The sequence below is a fragment of the Dermochelys coriacea genome, chromosome 2, assembly GCF_009764565.3.
Source record: "Dermochelys coriacea isolate rDerCor1 chromosome 2, rDerCor1.pri.v4, whole genome shotgun sequence".
Classification (NCBI taxonomy): Eukaryota; Metazoa; Chordata; order Testudines; family Dermochelyidae; genus Dermochelys; species Dermochelys coriacea.
In genome coordinates, this window is record NC_050069.1 from 69,006,497 (window position 1) to 69,024,528 (window position 18,032).

General features: G+C 43.5%; 1 protein-coding gene across 3 annotated transcripts; it reads left to right on the top strand.

The window, feature by feature from the left end:
* Positions 1 to 2,495: 2,495 nt before the first annotated feature.
* On the top strand, positions 2,496 to 9,882 carry PENK (proenkephalin). 3 transcript variants are annotated; one of them, XM_043507833.1, is made up of 3 exons: positions 2,496 to 3,001; positions 3,737 to 3,877; positions 8,913 to 9,882. In XM_043507833.1, the coding sequence occupies exons 1-3, from the start codon at positions 2,996 to 2,998 to the stop codon at positions 9,579 to 9,581; spliced, it is 816 nt and encodes a 271-aa protein (XP_043363768.1). In that variant the 5' UTR covers positions 2,496 to 2,995; the 3' UTR covers positions 9,582 to 9,882. The 3 variants fall into 3 exon arrangements, with proteins under 3 accessions (XP_043363768.1, XP_038247169.1, XP_038247170.1); XM_038391241.2 differs by having other exon boundaries at positions 2,662 to 2,997; XM_038391242.2 differs by having other exon boundaries at positions 2,668 to 2,800.
* The last annotated feature ends 8,150 nt before the right edge of the window (positions 9,883 to 18,032 follow it).

Genomic DNA, 18,032 nt, shown 5'->3' on the forward strand with positions numbered 1-18,032 from the left:
ACTTTTAACAAAGGACTTGTTGGCGCTTACGTAAGGCAGCTGTGGCATGCTTTTTTAAAAAACTGTAATAATTTCAATGTGTCATTTATATAAAGAGATGTGAGGTGTAATTGATGTTGCTTTGTTACAATAATAATTGCTATTAACATACAAAACCTTTCGTTTCCATGGGGGGTGGAGTGGGGAGGAAAAGGAATTATGGACATGAGAGATTTTTCTGACTTTCTTCAAAAGCTTAAATTCAGAACATTCCACAGCTGATGCAGAGCAAGAGATGGGATAAGGACAAGATCCATTTTCCACTGATGTTTAGTGTCCTGTGTTTGGAGCCCACATCATATTAACGAAAAGCATCCAACAACTGATCCAAACTCATGCAGCCTCCTGCCTATGGCAGTGTCTTCAGACTTCATAGGTAGTGGCAGTTTCATAAAGCTGTATGAAGCCAAATTAATTGTGAATACAGCTCTGGTCCAATATGTTTAATCTGGTAGAGGATAAAGTAGAATTAGAGGGAAATCTGTACATTCACACTTTATGATATGCCTTGATAAACTGAAAATCTCACTCCTGGGTTCCAGTAGAAATTGGTAGTTTTAATACCCCACGCACTACAGATCAGGGGTAGGCAACCTATGGCACTCATGCCAAAGGCAGCACGCGAGCTGATTTTCAGTGGCACTCACACTGCCTGGGTCCTGGCCACCAGTCCGGGGGGGCCTCTGCATTTTAATTTAATTTTAAATGAAGTTTCTTAAACATTTTAAAAAACTTATTTACTTTACATACAACAATAGCTTAGCTATATATTATAAACTTATAGAAAGAGACCTTCTAAAAATGTTAACATGTATTTCTGGCACGCGAACACTTAAATTAGAGTGAATAAATGAAGACTCAGCACACCACTTATGAAAGGTTGCTGACCCCTGCGACAGATCATAGTCATTCTTTGTGAATAGAAACTTTAAAGCAACATATCCATTTCAGTTCTTTTAATTCCTATGAGAATCCACTTGTGTTTTCACATGCAATCAGGAGAGGTCTTGGGAAGGGATAGTAGCTGTCCTGAAATTTACGGGACCAGAATGTACTGTAAAACCTTCCTGAAGCAACTCGGTCTGTGAGGTGTGGTCAGTTTTAGATTGTGCCTTACTCCTGAGGTCTGAAATGTTATCATGGTTTTTGGGTCCATAGGCAAAATATCCATCAAAATATCCATCAGTTAGAGAAGAAAAATCAGTCAAATAGGGAGACATGCAACTTGAAAGCTTGGGCAGCTTTCCTTATAATCACAGTTTACCCAGGGACCAAGCTAGGTCTAGGAGAGAGTGATTTCTGGATCTTTCTAGTGTTGCCATGAGGTTTATAACACTCATATAACAGAGACGTATGTTAAACATCTGACTACCAGATTCTGGGGGTTGGCTGGGGTGGATCACTTGATAATTGCCCTATTCTGGTCATTCTCTCTGAAGCATCTGGCACTGGCCACTGTCGGAAGCCATTGGCCTGACCCAGTATGGCCAATCTTATGGAACCCCATTGGGTGTGGGTGAGCATTGGGCTCATTTTCACATGGCCAGTGTGCACAAAAGCTTAAAGCGCAGACCCCTCTCACAAGCCTGGCTGCTCCTCCAGCCTTTGCAGGAGAGGGGCGCCCTCTAGCGAGCAAACCTCACCTAGAGGTGTGGGCAACAGCGGGGATGGATCACTTGGTGATTACCTGTTCTGTTCATTCCCTATGCGGCACCTGGCCTTGACCACTGTGGGAAGACAGGATACTGGGCTAGATGGACCTTTGGTCTGACCCAGTAGGGTTGTTCTTACGTTCTGATGTAGAGCAAACAGGTTAGAAAGATGGGAAGAGCCAGAAGAGGCAGTTGAACCGCTGGTGGGATAAAATCTCTCTCCCTCCTCCTGTCTTTAGTAACCCGGATCTCCTTGACCCTGCGACTTTGTCCCTTGGAGCCTTTTCTTCTTTCCAGTGGGGTTTGATGGAGTTTTACACACTGGCTTCCCTTCCCCAGCTTTGGAGGGTGAGAGATTCGCAGCTGGGGTGGAACGGTCTAGCCCTACCAGATGTTAAGGAAGATCAAGGGGAGCGGGCCAGTGGGCGGGGGTTCAGTCCCCACTACGCTCTGTGCCGCAGTTTCCCTAGCCCCTAGTGCTGTGACCCAGAGAAACGTGGTTAGCCAGTGGGGCAGGGCTCTCCCCGGCACTGCTACTTCAGCAAGGCTGGAGCAAGTGGACCAAAGAGGGGAGGGGGTCCAGCTTGCCCCTTGCTGGTGGGCTCCTCTTGTCCTATGTCACTCACACCGTCAGACCAAGCGGCCGGGATCGCTCACGCCTGGCGCCCACAACTCCCCCAAGTCACTCGGTGGGAGAGCTCCCGAAAGACAGGTGGGGGCTGTAAAAGGACACGCCATTTCCTGGAGCACGGCCTCCCCCGCCCTCTGCCCCCAGCTGTCCCCAGCCACCCGCGGGGCGGGGCGGGGCGGGGGGGAGCAGAAAACGTGCTCACTGACTTCCCCACCTGGCTTATCCCCTTCCCAGGCAGAATCGCTAATAAGGGGGCCAGGGTGGGATTTCGTAGGTCCTGCGTCAGATGGAGCCCGTAGGCGATTGGGGGAGGCTTCGCTTTTCCCTTTTTGACTAATTATAAAGTGGCTCCATCCTCCTTCCAGAGCCCTGACTTTGGTGAAGAGCATCCCAGCCCTGCAAACAGATCCAGCCAGCGCGGGGGGCCAGGAGATCGCAGCTCCAACGGGGCACTTTCTCCGCCTGCCTCCACGCTCCTGTAAGATTTACTGAAGCTGACGCTCAGTAACTGCGGGCTATTACTTTTCTCCTGTATTTTTTTTTCCTTCTAGAGCTTCTCCAGAGGCACAAATTGCTTAGCCCTTCTATAAATACAAGGGGCTCAAACCAAGAGGCTCCAGCAAGCGACAAAGCTCACTCCCGAGGAGCTTCTGCGGGCTCCCAAGGAAGCAGCATGTATGTGAGTGAATTGCTCTAAGGACCGGCACTAGGCTGGGGCGAGGCGTCTAGCACCACTGCTTGCAGTGGCTAGGCTGAGTTTTATTTCTGTAACAGCTTTGCTGTCTGTCTAGTTTCCATAGGCTACTGCTTTGTTGTTCGGAGGCTGTGTGCGTGCCAACTCTTGCCAGGCGATCGCTCCAAGGCTTTACCTTCGAATAGCTCTGTAGCTATGGTATCTAACCTCTTTCCTGGCTGTCCGGGATAATGACTGGGGACAGGGAAAGAGAGTGGCAGGAGAAATGCTTTAATATGGGGGGGGGGGGAATCGATTTGATTTCTGTTAACCACTTTTAGTTCGTTCTTCGCGCGCAGCGCTAGGTCCTGTTCCCGTGCAGGCTCTGGGCTTGCAAAAAGGAACAACACCAGCTCTGGGAGCACTCTGGTAACCCCAGAAGAGCCAGGCTGAGGTCTTGGCGACCCAGGGAAGGGGGGGGGCGAGGAAACCGGGGGCTGTCCCTGTCTGCCGCTGCGGACCAGAGGGCGCAAAGAGTTCCAGCTTGCGGCACTCCGCGTCCCGTGCCTAACCAGGGCGGCGGGTTGCGCTGCTGGTGAATAGCTTGCAGCGCCGGTGTCTGAGGCTTGGAGGAAGCCGGGGCACTGCACGGGTGTCACTGGCTCTGGGGTTGGGGACCCTTCTCCCAGGGCCAGGGAGGAAGCTGGTGCCAGGCTGATTTCTGACCCGTTCTTTTCGCAGCCCATGGCGTTGCTCCTGAAACTTTGCGGCTTGCTCTTGGCTCTCAGCAGCTGCCTGGTCTGGACAGTGCAGGCGGACTGCAGCAAGGACTGCGCCTCCTGCTCCTACCGGCTGGGTCACCACGCAGAGATCAACCCCCTGGTAAGCGGGATCCATGTATTCCCAAGTATCTCTCGCACCCCACTCGCCGCCCAAGAGGTACAGCAGCTGCTCCCGGAGGAGCCGGCTCTTCTCAAGCAGAGTTAGCGAAGGGAGTTTAGCTGTCGGGGTGGGGGGAGAAGATACTCCGGCCGCGGGCGCTGTCCGGGCGGGCTTTCCTGCGGCTCTGAGCTGCCCTTCCCCTGAGACAAGCCGCACAGTTCGGCACCCTGGAGAGCTCCCCAACGCTCCTGCCCAGCCCCAGCGAGTGAGTTGAGCTAATTGTCTGTTGAGGTCCACTTGCGGGTGCTCCAAGGTCCCCGGGGAGGATCGGGCCTTAGAGGAGAGCAGGCAACGATGCCTCCTCCCAGGGTCCCCTCCTGCACTGGTAGCAGGTAGCGAGCCACTGACGGCTTGGGGAGCTAGGGAGCTGGGCCCTTTACAAGACCCAGCCCCAAGTGCAGTGCCTGGGAGATAAGGGGGGTTTCTGATATTTGAACTCGAGTCTACCAGCGCGGCTGGAACCAATTATCTTCTTTAAAACATAACGTGCAGCATTTTAACTGGAGGTCTGATGTCACACCGCTAGAGTGAAATAGACTAGAAATGCCACCAGAGCTATTCTGGGGGCTCGAGGAGAGACTGGAACAGGCCCTTCTAAAAACTACTAAGCTCCCTCTCCCCTTAAAAGAAATCATCCTTTTACCTGTGAGTCTAAAGTTACCCTGATCGCTAGGTTTAATTCTGAGAATTCGTAGAATAAGCTCCCGGGAGCAAAAAAGTTCCCGGGAGCCTTTTGATGATCCTGGTGGGACTCAGAGAGATTGAAGCCTAGAGAAGAATAGAATCACTGCAGAAATTCCGGCCAAAGTCTCTGGTTCAGAACAAATCCATCACATTTTAAAAGAGAGAAAGCAGCGAATAATGCGATGTAAAGGCAGAATAGAACTGAACCAATGGCAAAATAGTCCGAATTCGAATCCCCTCGAGACGAGAAGGTCTCACCCTGGGCTCCTAGGTAGTTTCGCTCTTGGGCGTTCCCTAATAACGAACTGTTCCTTTAGCAAAGAAGCCTCTCCCGTATAGGATACTGCGTTGTTCTTGTCTTCTCATTCGAAAACCATCCATTATAAAGTGCCTTCCATCAGGAATGAAAATTGTTTGTCCTTTGAGGATAACAGAACAGGAGTCTCCTTCTGTGATTACACAGCTAGGACAAGACATCAAAGACACGGGAGTTTAAAGATTTCCTTTAAATCTGTTATTCCATTTCTCAGTTACCAAGTAATAGCTTGAACGGTAAATCTCCACTCGACTCCATGCCTGCGTTTAAAAAGTGCAAAGGCGACGTAAACTTACAATAGACTTTTTATTAATTATTATTATTATTATTCACAATTTCCCGTGTCCTGGTTGGAAAGCAAACGTTTCTGCCTGAAACACTTGCACTTCTCATTGTTATAGCACCTAAGGTTCTATAGCAGAGAGAGATTAGAGAACAATTATCAGACTGACAGTTTATGTAATGTGTGCATTTGACAGCACTGGATCCTATACTTATAGCGTGGGTCTATGTACAGTTCTCCTGTATAATCAGTCATACAGATCTCCCTATTGTGGGTGCGGGCCCTGCGCAGTAGAACAAGGAGAGAAAAAATATTTCTTCTTCTTCGTCGTCTGTGATTTGGGAGGGAGATAAACAAACAAAAATATGGCTAAGAGGCACACTCAGGGGGTAGAAGAAGTAGCTGAAACTAGTTTTCACTTGTTTGTTTGACAGTATTCATTTAAACGGAAAAAAGTTTAAGTTTAAAAAAAAATTAACGGCCAAGGTAAAACTCTTAAATCGAAAAAAGCAAGAAAATTCAGACTCAAGGCTGCAGCAGTTCCGTTCGGGAAGGACGGCAGAAGATGACATGATGCTGCGCTGTATTTTAGCCTTCATTGGCTCCTCTTATTATTAGGTATTGGAGCTTCTCGTTTGAAAGACGGCACCATGGAGAGGTGCATGGAGAGGTGCAAGCTGCCCAGCGCTCTGGCCGAGGTCGGGCCAAGCACAGCTCTTCACTCTGTAGTGAATAGTCCCACTGAATTCAATGGAGCCATTCATCTGCTTCTTGAAGTCAGTGGGACTGAGTGCTTTGCTAGATCCCCGCCAGAGAGTTCAGCCCCTGGCAGGATCAGTCCTAAGAATCTGAGCCTGCTCCCGGTGGAGGAGGAAGAAGCCCTACAAGAGCAGTAATACCTCAATAAGAGCTTTTTTCTTCCAGATGTGGGGAAGCATTTTGTTCGCTCAAAGGACATTGCCTGTAAAATGTAGGGCTACAACATTTAAGTTCAGAGGGGTAGCCGTGTTAGTCTGGATCTGTAAAAGTGGCAAAGAGTCCTGTGGCATCTTATAGACTAACAGATGTATTGGAGCATAAGCTTTTGTGGGTGAATACCCACTTCGTGGGATGCATGTAGTGGAAATTTCCAGAGGCAGGTATAAATATGCAAGCAAGAATCAGGCTAGGGATAAGGAGGTTAGTTCAAGGTTAGAGAGGATGAGGCCCTCTTATAGCAGCTGAGGTGTGAACACCAAGGGAGGAGAAACTGCTTTTGTAGTCGACTAGCCATTCTAGCTAGCATATTTATACCTGCCTCTGGAAATTTCCACCACGTGCATCCGACGAAGTGGATATTCATCCACGAAAGTTTATGCTCCAATACATCTGTTAGTCTATAAGGTGCCACAGGACACTTTGCAACATTTAAGTTGTTCTTAAAGTACAGCCTGTTAAAGCATGAGAAACATTCCAAACTCAATGTGTCCTCTGTAGTTAAAAAACACTAGCATTATTTTAAAATATATTCACAATGGCACCTTGCATGGAATTTAAGGGTCTAATTCTGACAAATGCTGGGTGTCCTCAATTCCCATGGAAATTGGTGGGAATAAGGTGCTGAGTACTTTGCAATTGACATTCAGCAGCACCTTGCAGACTCTGACCTCAAGGATTTGATTTTGCAGTCTTTGTGCACTCAACACTCCTATTGAAATTAATGGAAAGTTTGTGATTGTTTCAGTGCACAAGGAATGAAGGTTTGGACCCTAATCTACCTGAATTATAAATCACTGAACATTTTTGTTTATAACAGAAATAATAGCACCTCTTTAACCACAGCAGTTACACACAGAAAATATTCTGAATGCAGTTGACATATATGTCCACATGAAATTCTGTACGTCTATTTCAATGAATTTTCAGTGTTAATTGGGCAGCCTAAGTTAACATTAACAATCTTTCTTGTACAGCAAAGCTATTTAAGGAAGCATTAAATCCTGTTCAGCAATATCATTTATCAGCTGATATACCAAAACAGAAAAAGTACAGTATCATACAATATTTTATATACTATTGGTTTCTAAAACATAAATATTTCTAAAGAGATTAACACTTAGTGAGTTCACTATTACTTTTATCATAATGAGTAATCAAACCATTATTATATACCAAGTGTGTGGTGTATGTTTTTTCCAGGGGTGGGAGAATGATTGTTTAAACTGATCCATTAACCAAACAAAAAGTTCTTGTTTTTTTGTATTACAGTGATTTCCAATTCTCAGATTCTAGCTGAGACCATATTATTTTAATAACCCAAATATGTTCACATGGACGTAGTCATGCAGTGCCAGTTAAAAAGAAAAATTGTGATAGCTTAGGAATAGAATGTTGCTAACAACATAATTACTTTAAACTCAATTTGAGATGAACCTTTAACTCTCGAGTAATCATTAATATGGAAATAATTGTACCATAAATCTTCTGTCTTGCTACAGCATATACTGTAGATTGATAGATGCTTTTTCTTAATATATTTATCACACTTAGGACTTAACTCACAGGTAACTACAGAAGTAGTCAGTTACTTACCACACAGTGCTGTTTTGAGGCTTATTTTCACATTTGTAAAGCTTTCTGAGATCCTTAGATGGAAGACACTATAAAAGGGTAAATTAAGTATCATAATTTATTTTTATTTATTATTAAAGATGATGATGGGACAATAAGGTTAATAATGTAAACAAATGTAACATTTCAAATATAATAAATGCATTTCACAACTGCAAAAATCTGATCATATGAGATCATACCTTTATATGATTTAATCATTTCTCAGAGCCCCACCTATTGCAAATTATGAGCTAGTGGAGTGGGAATGACTTTTCTGAGGTGAAATAATTTCAGTATTACTGCTGATTACTCAGTTTTACCTACTCTTACTTAATCCTTGTCAAAATCCTTTTGACGAGACATTTTTGACCTCCCTAAATTGTACACTTAAATATAGAATATTACTTAGAAGTGCTCATAAATTGTTCCAGACCTCTTTGAGAGAGATGTGTGTGCACATGGATGTCTTTGTTTAAACTAGAAACATAGGAATTGCTGAAGATCAGACCAGTAGTCCATCTAGTCCAGTATCCTCTATCCACCACCAATACCAGCTGCTTGAGGGGAAGGCACAAGAAATGGCATAGTGAAAAATTATGGAATAAGATGTCCATGAGGGAAGTTCCTTCCAGCCAATGAGTATCTAGAGCAGTGATACTCAGACTGAGAATCATGAGTAGCAAGTGGCTCTTTAATGTGTCTCCTGTGGCTCTTTGCGGCACATAATATTAAAACACTATGACTTAATTATTAACTAATTGGGATGCTTTTACTGTGTTTACAACCAACTGTAGTTGATAAAATAATAATATTGGTCAGTCATTTTGCTGTAAGATTAATATGTATAAAACCTAAAAATTTCCCCTGTCATATTGTTTAAATATGAATATCTAGTACTATAGTAAATGAAACAATTAATTCACACTACTGTGGGTCTTTTGGGTAGTGTTGATGGTTAGTTTGGCTCCTGAACCTGTGAGGTCTGAGTATCACTGATCTAGAGATTGGCTCGTGCCTTTAACAAAAAATAAAAAGACAAGATGACATCAGAGTGTCTGTTTTTTTTAAATCATTCTTAGTAAATCCCATCAATTTTTCAGGCATGCACATTAGAATGTGAAGGAAAATTGCCTTCTGCCAAAGCCTGGGAAACCTGCAAGGAGCTTATGCAATTGACTAAACTGGATCTTTCTGACGAAGGCAACAGTGCTCCAGGGGACAACAAGAAAGAACAGGATGAGAATCATTTGCTAGCAAAGAAGTATGGTGGCTTCATGAAAAGGTATGGTGGCTTCATGAAGAAAATGGATGAGCTTTATCATGTAGAACCGGAGGAGGAAACAAACGGAGGTGAGATCCTTACTAAGAGGTATGGAGGGTTTATGAAGAAAGACTCCAGTGATGATGCCCTGGCTAATTCCTCTGATCTGCTGAAGGAGCTTCTGGGAACAGGGGCCAACGCTGAAGCCTCACATTACCGACAGATAAATGATAATGATGGGGACGTCAGTAAAAGATATGGAGGCTTCATGAGAAGCTTCAAGCGCAGTCCAGAACTGGAAGATGAAGCCAAAGAGCTGCAAAAGAGATACGGTGGCTTTATGAGAAGAGTAGGGAGGCCAGAATGGTGGCTGGACTACCAGAAACGTTATGGTGGATTTCTTAAGCGCTTCACTGATTCTTTTCTTCCTTCAGATGAAGATGGGGAAAGTTATTCCAAAGAGGTTCCAGAGATGGAAAAGAGATATGGTGGATTTATGAGATTTTAATATCCTCCCCTTTATCCCTTTTGTCCCAAATGAAAGACACTGCCTCATTGGTCATAATTTATTGTAACGTGTTGCTTGTACTGTACAGTTTTTTACTGTCCTAGTTAATGATGCAATCTGTTGTTTCAGGTTCCGTGTTCTTTTAAGTCAATAACTTCTGTTTTAGTCAGATTTAAGTCTATATTGTAGTTTTCATGCTAAAACTATTTTGGTTACCTTATCCCTTTTCTTTAAACATTACCGCACATCTACAGTAGAATTGCTTAATTGTATATACAATAAATTCTTCATTCTAACTGCATAATGGATTTTGAAGTGTCTGTTATTTCCTACTAGTGCATTTAATCAACCACCTTGTCAAATTCATTCAGCGCTGAATAACCAAAGCCTATAATTTAAAGCACCAGCTCTTTGTAATCACACAATTCCTTCTGTTCACACCACAGCAAGAACTGAAACTGGATTAATTTTTATCTTTGCTTCCTAAGTTTCTTATAAAGTTAGGGCACCAAATATATCCTAAAATGGGTCAGATTTCTCTTCTCACTTTTGCAATTTAGTGGAATAAAGTTTTTTAATAGACTAAAATTACTATTACTATCCACTAAGTTTAGCTAGTACGCAGCAAGAAAATACATGAACACGGTATAAAATACTAAAAACGTCTTCAACTTCCCTGCCATACCAGGGAGTTCTAATATCATGTTTCTTTGGACATATATTTTACATTCATCCAATACAGCTTTGTGCAACTGGCTTTTCAGCTACAACCATTAAGGGTCAAAGGATTCCCTTCCACAGGAAAGTGCACAGAAGAAGGAAAAACTGAAAGGAAAACTCCACAATTTTGATCTTGCAGCATGTCTGACAGAGGTTTCTTTGGGGAGCAACTTTGGGACTGGGGCTTATCCTCAGATAATGTGTGTTGACTTGGCTCTATTGAAATCAGTAAAGCTATATTGGTTTACACCAGCTGAGGATCTTAGCCCCTTGTGTTTGAGCCTGGGTTTGTGGCCCAGAGAAGATGAGATTATATGGGAAATCCCAACCCCAACACTGCAGGTCTGGCATCCATACCAACCTCAGTGAGCCCCTCCCCCAGTTTTCCAGGGCTCCCAAGCAGGGCAGCTCACTTAGGAGCTCTGTTGACATTGGTCTCTTTGCCACAAGGAGCAGCAATACATAATTTGCCCAGGAGCTTCCCAAAGTGGCTGCTTCTACATTCTGTTCCTACACATCTAGTCACTAGTTACCTCCCACTGAACACCTCCACCTACACATTGTATTACTAGTGTCATAGGTGTGCATAATAGTTCAAAGACAAATAAAACATAGGGCCAAGATTTTCAATAATAGATAACCAAAGTTAGGCTCCTAAATGTACATTTAGGTGCCTGGATAGGTGGGGATTGGTGTCAGTGGTGCTGAGTGCACAGCAGCTGCTAGTGAAGTCAGTTTCAATTTTGAACAGTGATACTTGTGCACAAAAATTGCAATTTATCAGCCTGTCTCTCCTCTCATTCGAAGCCCATGGAGGTGCTGAGCACTCTGCATCTTTGAATATCAGGCTTCTTATTCAGACACCCAGATATGGATTAAGAGCCTAGCTCAGCCCTTAGAGGATAACTGAGATGGCTGACTGAGGTGACGCTCCAGTGGCAGGGCTGATAAACTAAAAGCCAGTCATTTTACAGCAGAGGAAAGCAGGGCACCTGTCTTTCTATTTCTATTAGACAGCAGGTTTCAGAGTAGCAGCCGTGTTATTCTGTATTCGCAAAAAGAAAAGCAGTACTTGTGGCACCTTAGAGACTAACAAATTTATTAGAGCATAAGCTTTCGTGAGCTACAGCTCACTTCATCGGATGCATCCGATGAAGTGAGCTGTAGCTCACGAAAGCTTATGCTCTAATAAATTTGTTAGTCTCTAAGGTGCCACAAGTACTGCTTTTCTTTTTGTTAGACAGCAGGTGATGCTCAATTTAGAAAGCCATGAACAAGTGCCCATGCTCAACTCAGCTGGAGGAAGTTTGGTCTGACTAGCAGGGGGATGGCCAGGTTCCAGAAGAGGGACTAGCCCTCCCATGATTTCTGATACAACTTGGAATGCACTTGGGGGAGTGAAGAGGGATTTATTTGCCTCCAGTTGGCTGGCCAGGGAGAATAGTGGAGTTGTTTGGCTGTCATGCCCCTCACCAACACCACCACAATTTAAACCCTTCTGGGGTGTCTGCGGATCAGTTTTCCTTCATAACTCAATTTAGAAAGATGCCACATAAGAACTGTTTCTTTTTCATGTCTTTCGTTGTGCCTGCAGTTTCTTAGGGGTTTTTCCCAGTTCTGTGCAGCTTCAGGGTCACCTAGCTGATCCAAAAGTAGTCTAAAATGCTCGGCAATGGACATCAACTCCAAGTGCTTCAGTCCAGCAGGCAAATCAACAGGGAAGATTTACTGTAGTTGATTTGTTTTAATCTAGGGTCAAAGCAGGGGTTGAGGATAGGGTTTTTGAGTTGGAAGATGAAGATGGGGAATCTTCATTTTGATCAGTGGTACCCTATTTTTCCCCACTATATGCTCCTAAAATAGAAATTGTGATATAATGTAGAAAAAGCTCTATTGTTTTATTGAAACATAGTGAATAAAAGAGGAGAGGGGAGTCTGAAGCAAATCAAAATATCTTTGTGGAAATGGATTGCAAGAGGATTTTGAAAAAGAAGCTGTCACTTAGGGAGCAAAAATAGTATTAGAAAATAGAAAAATGGCCTTTCTCTGACATTTGTAACCATCCTGGGAATCTTGACAAGGTAAGGCAAGGTAAGAGAACACATCTTTAGAGAGATGTGGTGAATCCAGGATTTCAGTATTTGGCCACACAACAAGTAGATATGTGCCAAATACTGAATATGAATAATGGTGGGGAGAAGCTGGGCGTGGGAGAGGGTGTTCCTCTGCAGTAGACAAGAGACGGAAGAGAGAGCTGGCCCAGTACTGGATAGAAAGGTGAAAGGCAGCTGATTATAAGAGGGTGTCTGCCTCCAACATGATGGTGGAAGAGAGTCAGGCAAGCTGTAAAAAGAAAAGGAGTACTTGTGGCACCTTAGAGACTAACAAATTTATTAGAGCATAAGCTTTCATAAGCTACAGCTCACTTCATCGGATGCATTTGGTGGAAAAAACAGAGGGGAGATTGATATACACACACAGAGAACATGAAACAATGGGTTTATCATACACACTGTAAGGAGAGTGATCACTTAAGATAAGCCATCACCAGCAGCGGGGGGGGGGAGGAAAACCTTTCACGGTGACAAGCAAGGTAGGCTATTTCCAGCAGTTAACAAGAATATCTGAGGAACAGTGGGGTGGGGTGGGGGGGGGGAGAAATAACATGGGGAAATAGTTTTACTTTGTGTAATGACTCATCCATTCCCAGTCTCTATTCAAGCCTAAGTTAATTGTATCCAGTTTGCAAATTAATGCCAATTCAGCAGTCTCTCGTTGGAGTCTGTTTTTGAAGCTTTTTTGTTGAAGGATAGCCACTCTTAGGTCTGTAATCGAGTGACCAGAGAGATTGAAGTGTTCTCCAACTGGTTTTTGAATGTTATAATTCTTGACGTCTGTAGTTTCTTTTGGTAACTCTCAGTGGGATCAGAGGGTAATGGCTTGTAGAAAGTGGTGTTGGAGAGGGCCTAATCACATCAGCCACACTATCAGAGGCTCGTTCACCTGCGCATCTACCAATGTGATATATGCCATCATATGCCAGCAATGCCCCTCTGCCATGTACATTGGTCAAACTGGACAGTCTCTACGTAAAAGAATGAATGGACACAAATCAGACGTCAAGAATTATAACATTCAAAAACCAGTTGGAGAACACTTCAATCTCTCTCACTCGATTAGAGACCTAAGAGTGGCTATCCTTCAACAAAAAAGCTTCAAAAACAGACTCCAACGAGAGACTGCTGAATTGGAATTAATTTGCAAACTGGATACAATTAACTTAGGCTTGAATAGAGACTGGGAATGGATGAGTCATTACACAAAGTAAAACTATTTCCCCATGTTATTTCTCCCCCCCACCCCACCCCCCACTGTTCCTCAGAGATTCTTAAAAAGAAAAGGAGTACTTGTGGCACCTTAGAGACTAACAAATTTATTAGAGCATAAGCTTTCATGAGATACAGCTCACTTCATCAGATCCATTTGGTGGAAAAAAAGGTTTTTTCCACCAAATGCATCCGATGAAGTGAGCTGTAGCTCACAAAAGCTTATGCTCTAATAAATTTGTTAGTCTCTAAGGTGCCACAAGTACTCCTTTTCTTTTTGCAAATACAGACTAACACGGCTGCTACTCTGAAACCTGTCAGATATTCTTGTTAACTGCTGGAAATAGCCTACCTTTCTTGTCACCATGAAAGGTTTTCCTCCTTTCCCCCCCCTGCTGCTGGTGATGGCTTATCTTAAGTCATCACTCTCCTTACAGTGTGTATGATAAACCCATTGTTTCATGTTCTCTGTGTGTGTATATCAATCTCCCTCTGTTTTTTCCACCAAATGCATCCGATGAAGTGAGCTGTAGCTCATGAAAGCTTATGCTCTAATAAATTTGTTAGTCTCTAAGGTGCCACAAGTACTCCTTTTCTTTTTGTGAATACAGACTAACACGGCTGCTACTCTGAGGCAAGCTGTAGGTGATGTGGGTCTATGTAATGGACCAATGGATCAACAGGAGGCAACAGTAGGAGGGTTTCCTGTACCAGGTAAAGCTGAGAGGAGAGAGTAGTTCAGGAGGGGAGGAGGATGAATAGAAGGTTTTCTGCACTTAAAAAGTGCTGACTGCATCCTGGCTCTACAGAGCAAGCACCAGCTTCAGTGCTACAGCTAAGGTTCCTATTCCAACTGCTCACCATATGGTATGTGAGTGTCCTTCTGTCACTAAGGGTTGGATCTGAGCACCTACATGTGAAGTAAAATGATACATTAACAGCTAAGGTTCCTGTTCATTCAAAATTATACATTCCCTTCAATGCCACAGATGCCACACATTTGGCTTTATTACCTCAGCACTCGAAATCTTAGTGGGACACAGAGATCGAGATTCTATCCTGTGCCAAGAGAAGCAGCACAGAATTCACAGCCTAGGATAAGGTGGCCGTAAGCTACTTTTGCATGTTCCCAATCCCAGACTGCTCTGGGGGCATGGGAAACCCTTATCATAACTCTCACTGTCCAGGGAGGACTACAGCAGCTGCCTGGAGCTCCCATATGGGTTGCATCCTGCCTGGAATCTCCTCAGTGCTGCGAGCTATTGCACCCAACTCCAACACAATCCTGCCCCATTGAGGTATCCAGTGATAAGTGAGATATTAAACAGAGCTATATTAAATGCCCAGTTCTCTTTAAAAGTCTTGATACTTACATAATTCCTGCCTGTTCGCATTAAGGATATCCCTTCCTCTGAGAAATGTCTCCAGCCTGCTTCTCTCCCCTCTTTTCTCCAGTGCTAGTGATCCCTCTAATGCATAGACTTTCCAGTAATCTCTGCTTTTGCCTCAGTCCATCTTTCCCATAGAGATTCCTACATCAATTTCCACCACAAGAGACAAACATTATTTCACCATCCAGGAGAGTCAGAGCTGTCTTCTGATTTGAACTGGGAAAAAATGGAAACAATATTTAAAATAAATAACTGGAAGCACCCCTGGAAAAATGAAGCCTGGCTTCAGTGCTTAAATAAGGAGTTAGGTTCCAACTTTGAACTTTTTGTCCATAATCCTTTAATTGCCCTAAGTATTAAAAATGGTCATAAAGCTCAAAGGGAACACATAGATAAAAATACCCCATTGTATTGTGGCTATGTCCTGATGCTTCCTCCAAGGGAGGCAGGGAAGTGTCACAGTGCAAATGTTTGTAAACAACAAATAAGCTAGTGAAACCAGCTATAAATCATTAATCCAAGCATTCAATTACTAACACCATCAGCCTCATTTAAAGCACACGAACTGTTACATACCCAATTAATTGTTGCCATGGAAAATAAAATGCTTAGAGACATTTGACGGCTGCATCTTTACCGACACAGAAGGGATTTAGACTGAAATTCTTTAATTAGATTGTGACTTTACCTAAACTGAGCATTTACTGTAATCCTTGTTGAAGCCATGCCATGAAATCCATCATTGAGGTTAAACAGCTATCACAACATCACCTCTGGGTTCCAAATGATTTGTTAAAGAGGGCTGCATTGCTTGTTGTTCAGGGAGGTTGGCATATTTCTGCACTAGGAGTTCATCACTGAGCCTTTTCAGAGACACCATTGTTTTTTGGGGAGACTAAAGGCACGTATAGACTTTGCCTCTTGAATCTGATTGCCACTGTTCCCTCTTTCACTCTCTGTCAGCCAACCTCACTGGTTCTGCAGCAATTTCTTCTAACAGATTCTTCTTACCCTATCTTTACCTAATAAATTATAATAGTATGCTTTGTCTCATGCTCCAGTTCTACAATCAGATCTGTGTGGGTGGACCTCTGATCAGTGCTCACGTTCATTCCAATCATTTTAAACTGAAGTATATGAGATGATTTGCCATTCGCAATGGCCCTAAATTGGTGCCAAGATTTTCTATATATCTGTGCTATGAATTCACTATTGGATTTATTGTCCTATGGTGTCCCCAGAAGATACTCTGGAACAGGTGTTTTGTGATATCTTGCTTCATACATTTCTGTCTCTTGATTACCTGAATATGATACTAGCATCAGTACAACCAGGAGGTGGATTTGTCTGATGTAACAATTTGGTAACACTGGGGTGTTTGGCTAAAATCTATATGATATCAATGCCACTGTATTTCTTGCTCTGGAAAACATTCCCCCAGAATTTTTATACTGTTTTTGTGTTTTGTTATTTATTAATTTGACACAGTTGACAGACCAGAACTTAAGTCCATCATTGAAGCCAATTGCTTTTTTCCTGTGCCATTAGTCCATATGAAAATGGTCAGTGTCAGGCCGAACAGAGCTGACATAGTGCAAAATGAAGAACAAACTTTTGTGTGAGTTGCAGGAGCTTGCACACATTTAAATTTTGCTTATTGAGTTGTGAGTCAACAGACTCAAGGGAAGGCTTATGATTTGGAACTGGTTTGGGGCTGTGCAGCATCCATTTTGAACCTGCTGAACCTCTCTGCAGCATTTGAGACTGGTGATCTTCAAATCCTCCTGTCCCATCTACAAGGAGCTGCAGAAGGAATGGAATGTTTTGATATGGCTCACAGGTCCTTCCTCTCAGACTGAACTCAGAGGGCAACTGTTTTTCCTGCCCCCAAAGCCCTCACCTGTGGGATCCCACAAGGTTAAATATTCTCCTTTGTATTAGTCAACATCTTTATTAAACCACTTGGGGAAGCTGGTCAGACAACTTGGGCTGAAGTGAGGGTAGTATGCAGATAATACCCACCTCTATACCTGGCTTTCTCAATGCCTTGCTGAAATCAGTACATGAGTGAAGAACCACTGACTGAAGCTGAATGTGGGCCAGAATGAGATGATACTGTCAGGTAAACAGAAGGTGTTTGAAGAACTTACCTTCTCTGTAGCATCCCTCACTACTGAAGGCATCTGCCCTCAAATTGTTGTCTGTTCAATAAATAACTATAAGATCCTTTTGGACTTCTTTGTGCTACTGTAAGCTAAAAGCCTCTTTCATCCATATCTAGCTTAAAAATGGCACCCCAGCCTATCAAACTCAGACCTGGTCACAGTGATCCTCTCACTGGTGACTTTTAGACTTGATTATTGCAACTTATTATGCCTAGAAATGAAGCCATGCCTTGAGAAAGCTCCAGCTTGTACAGAATACAGTAGCATTTCTGCTTAGTAACACAGGTTGCCGTGAACACGTCACTACTGAGTTCCACTCTTCGCATTTGTTCACCATTGATTGAACAAAGAATCCAGTTCAACATCTCTGTGCTGAAATCCAAAGTCCTCCATGGGACTGGCTCTAGCAACAGTACCCAAGAGACTGCCTCTCCCCTTTTGGCTGTAGCTAGCCATGACAGCTATGTTCCATTGGCGATTGTTCATCTGGGATATGAAACTGAATAGGGAGAGGCTCATGATTGCAGAAAACAACTTTTACATGCGCTGGACTTAGATTATGGAACTCATTTCCATTCACGTCACCACTCTCACAACTAACTGCAAAACTAATTTCTTTCACATATAGAGGGAAAGCTAGCATGCATGCACACATACACTACAGTAAACTATTACAGGAGGAGTGGCTCTATAAGAAGGAATGGGTCCACTTCATTTGTGACTAATTAGTTTCCTCCTGATGGGGCCTGATAGAGGGCACCTGTAAAGACCCAGACAGAAGTTGAGAAAGAGGAGAGAAATCAGATTGGGGGGGGGATTCATTACAGAAGATCATGAGAATGGGAGGAA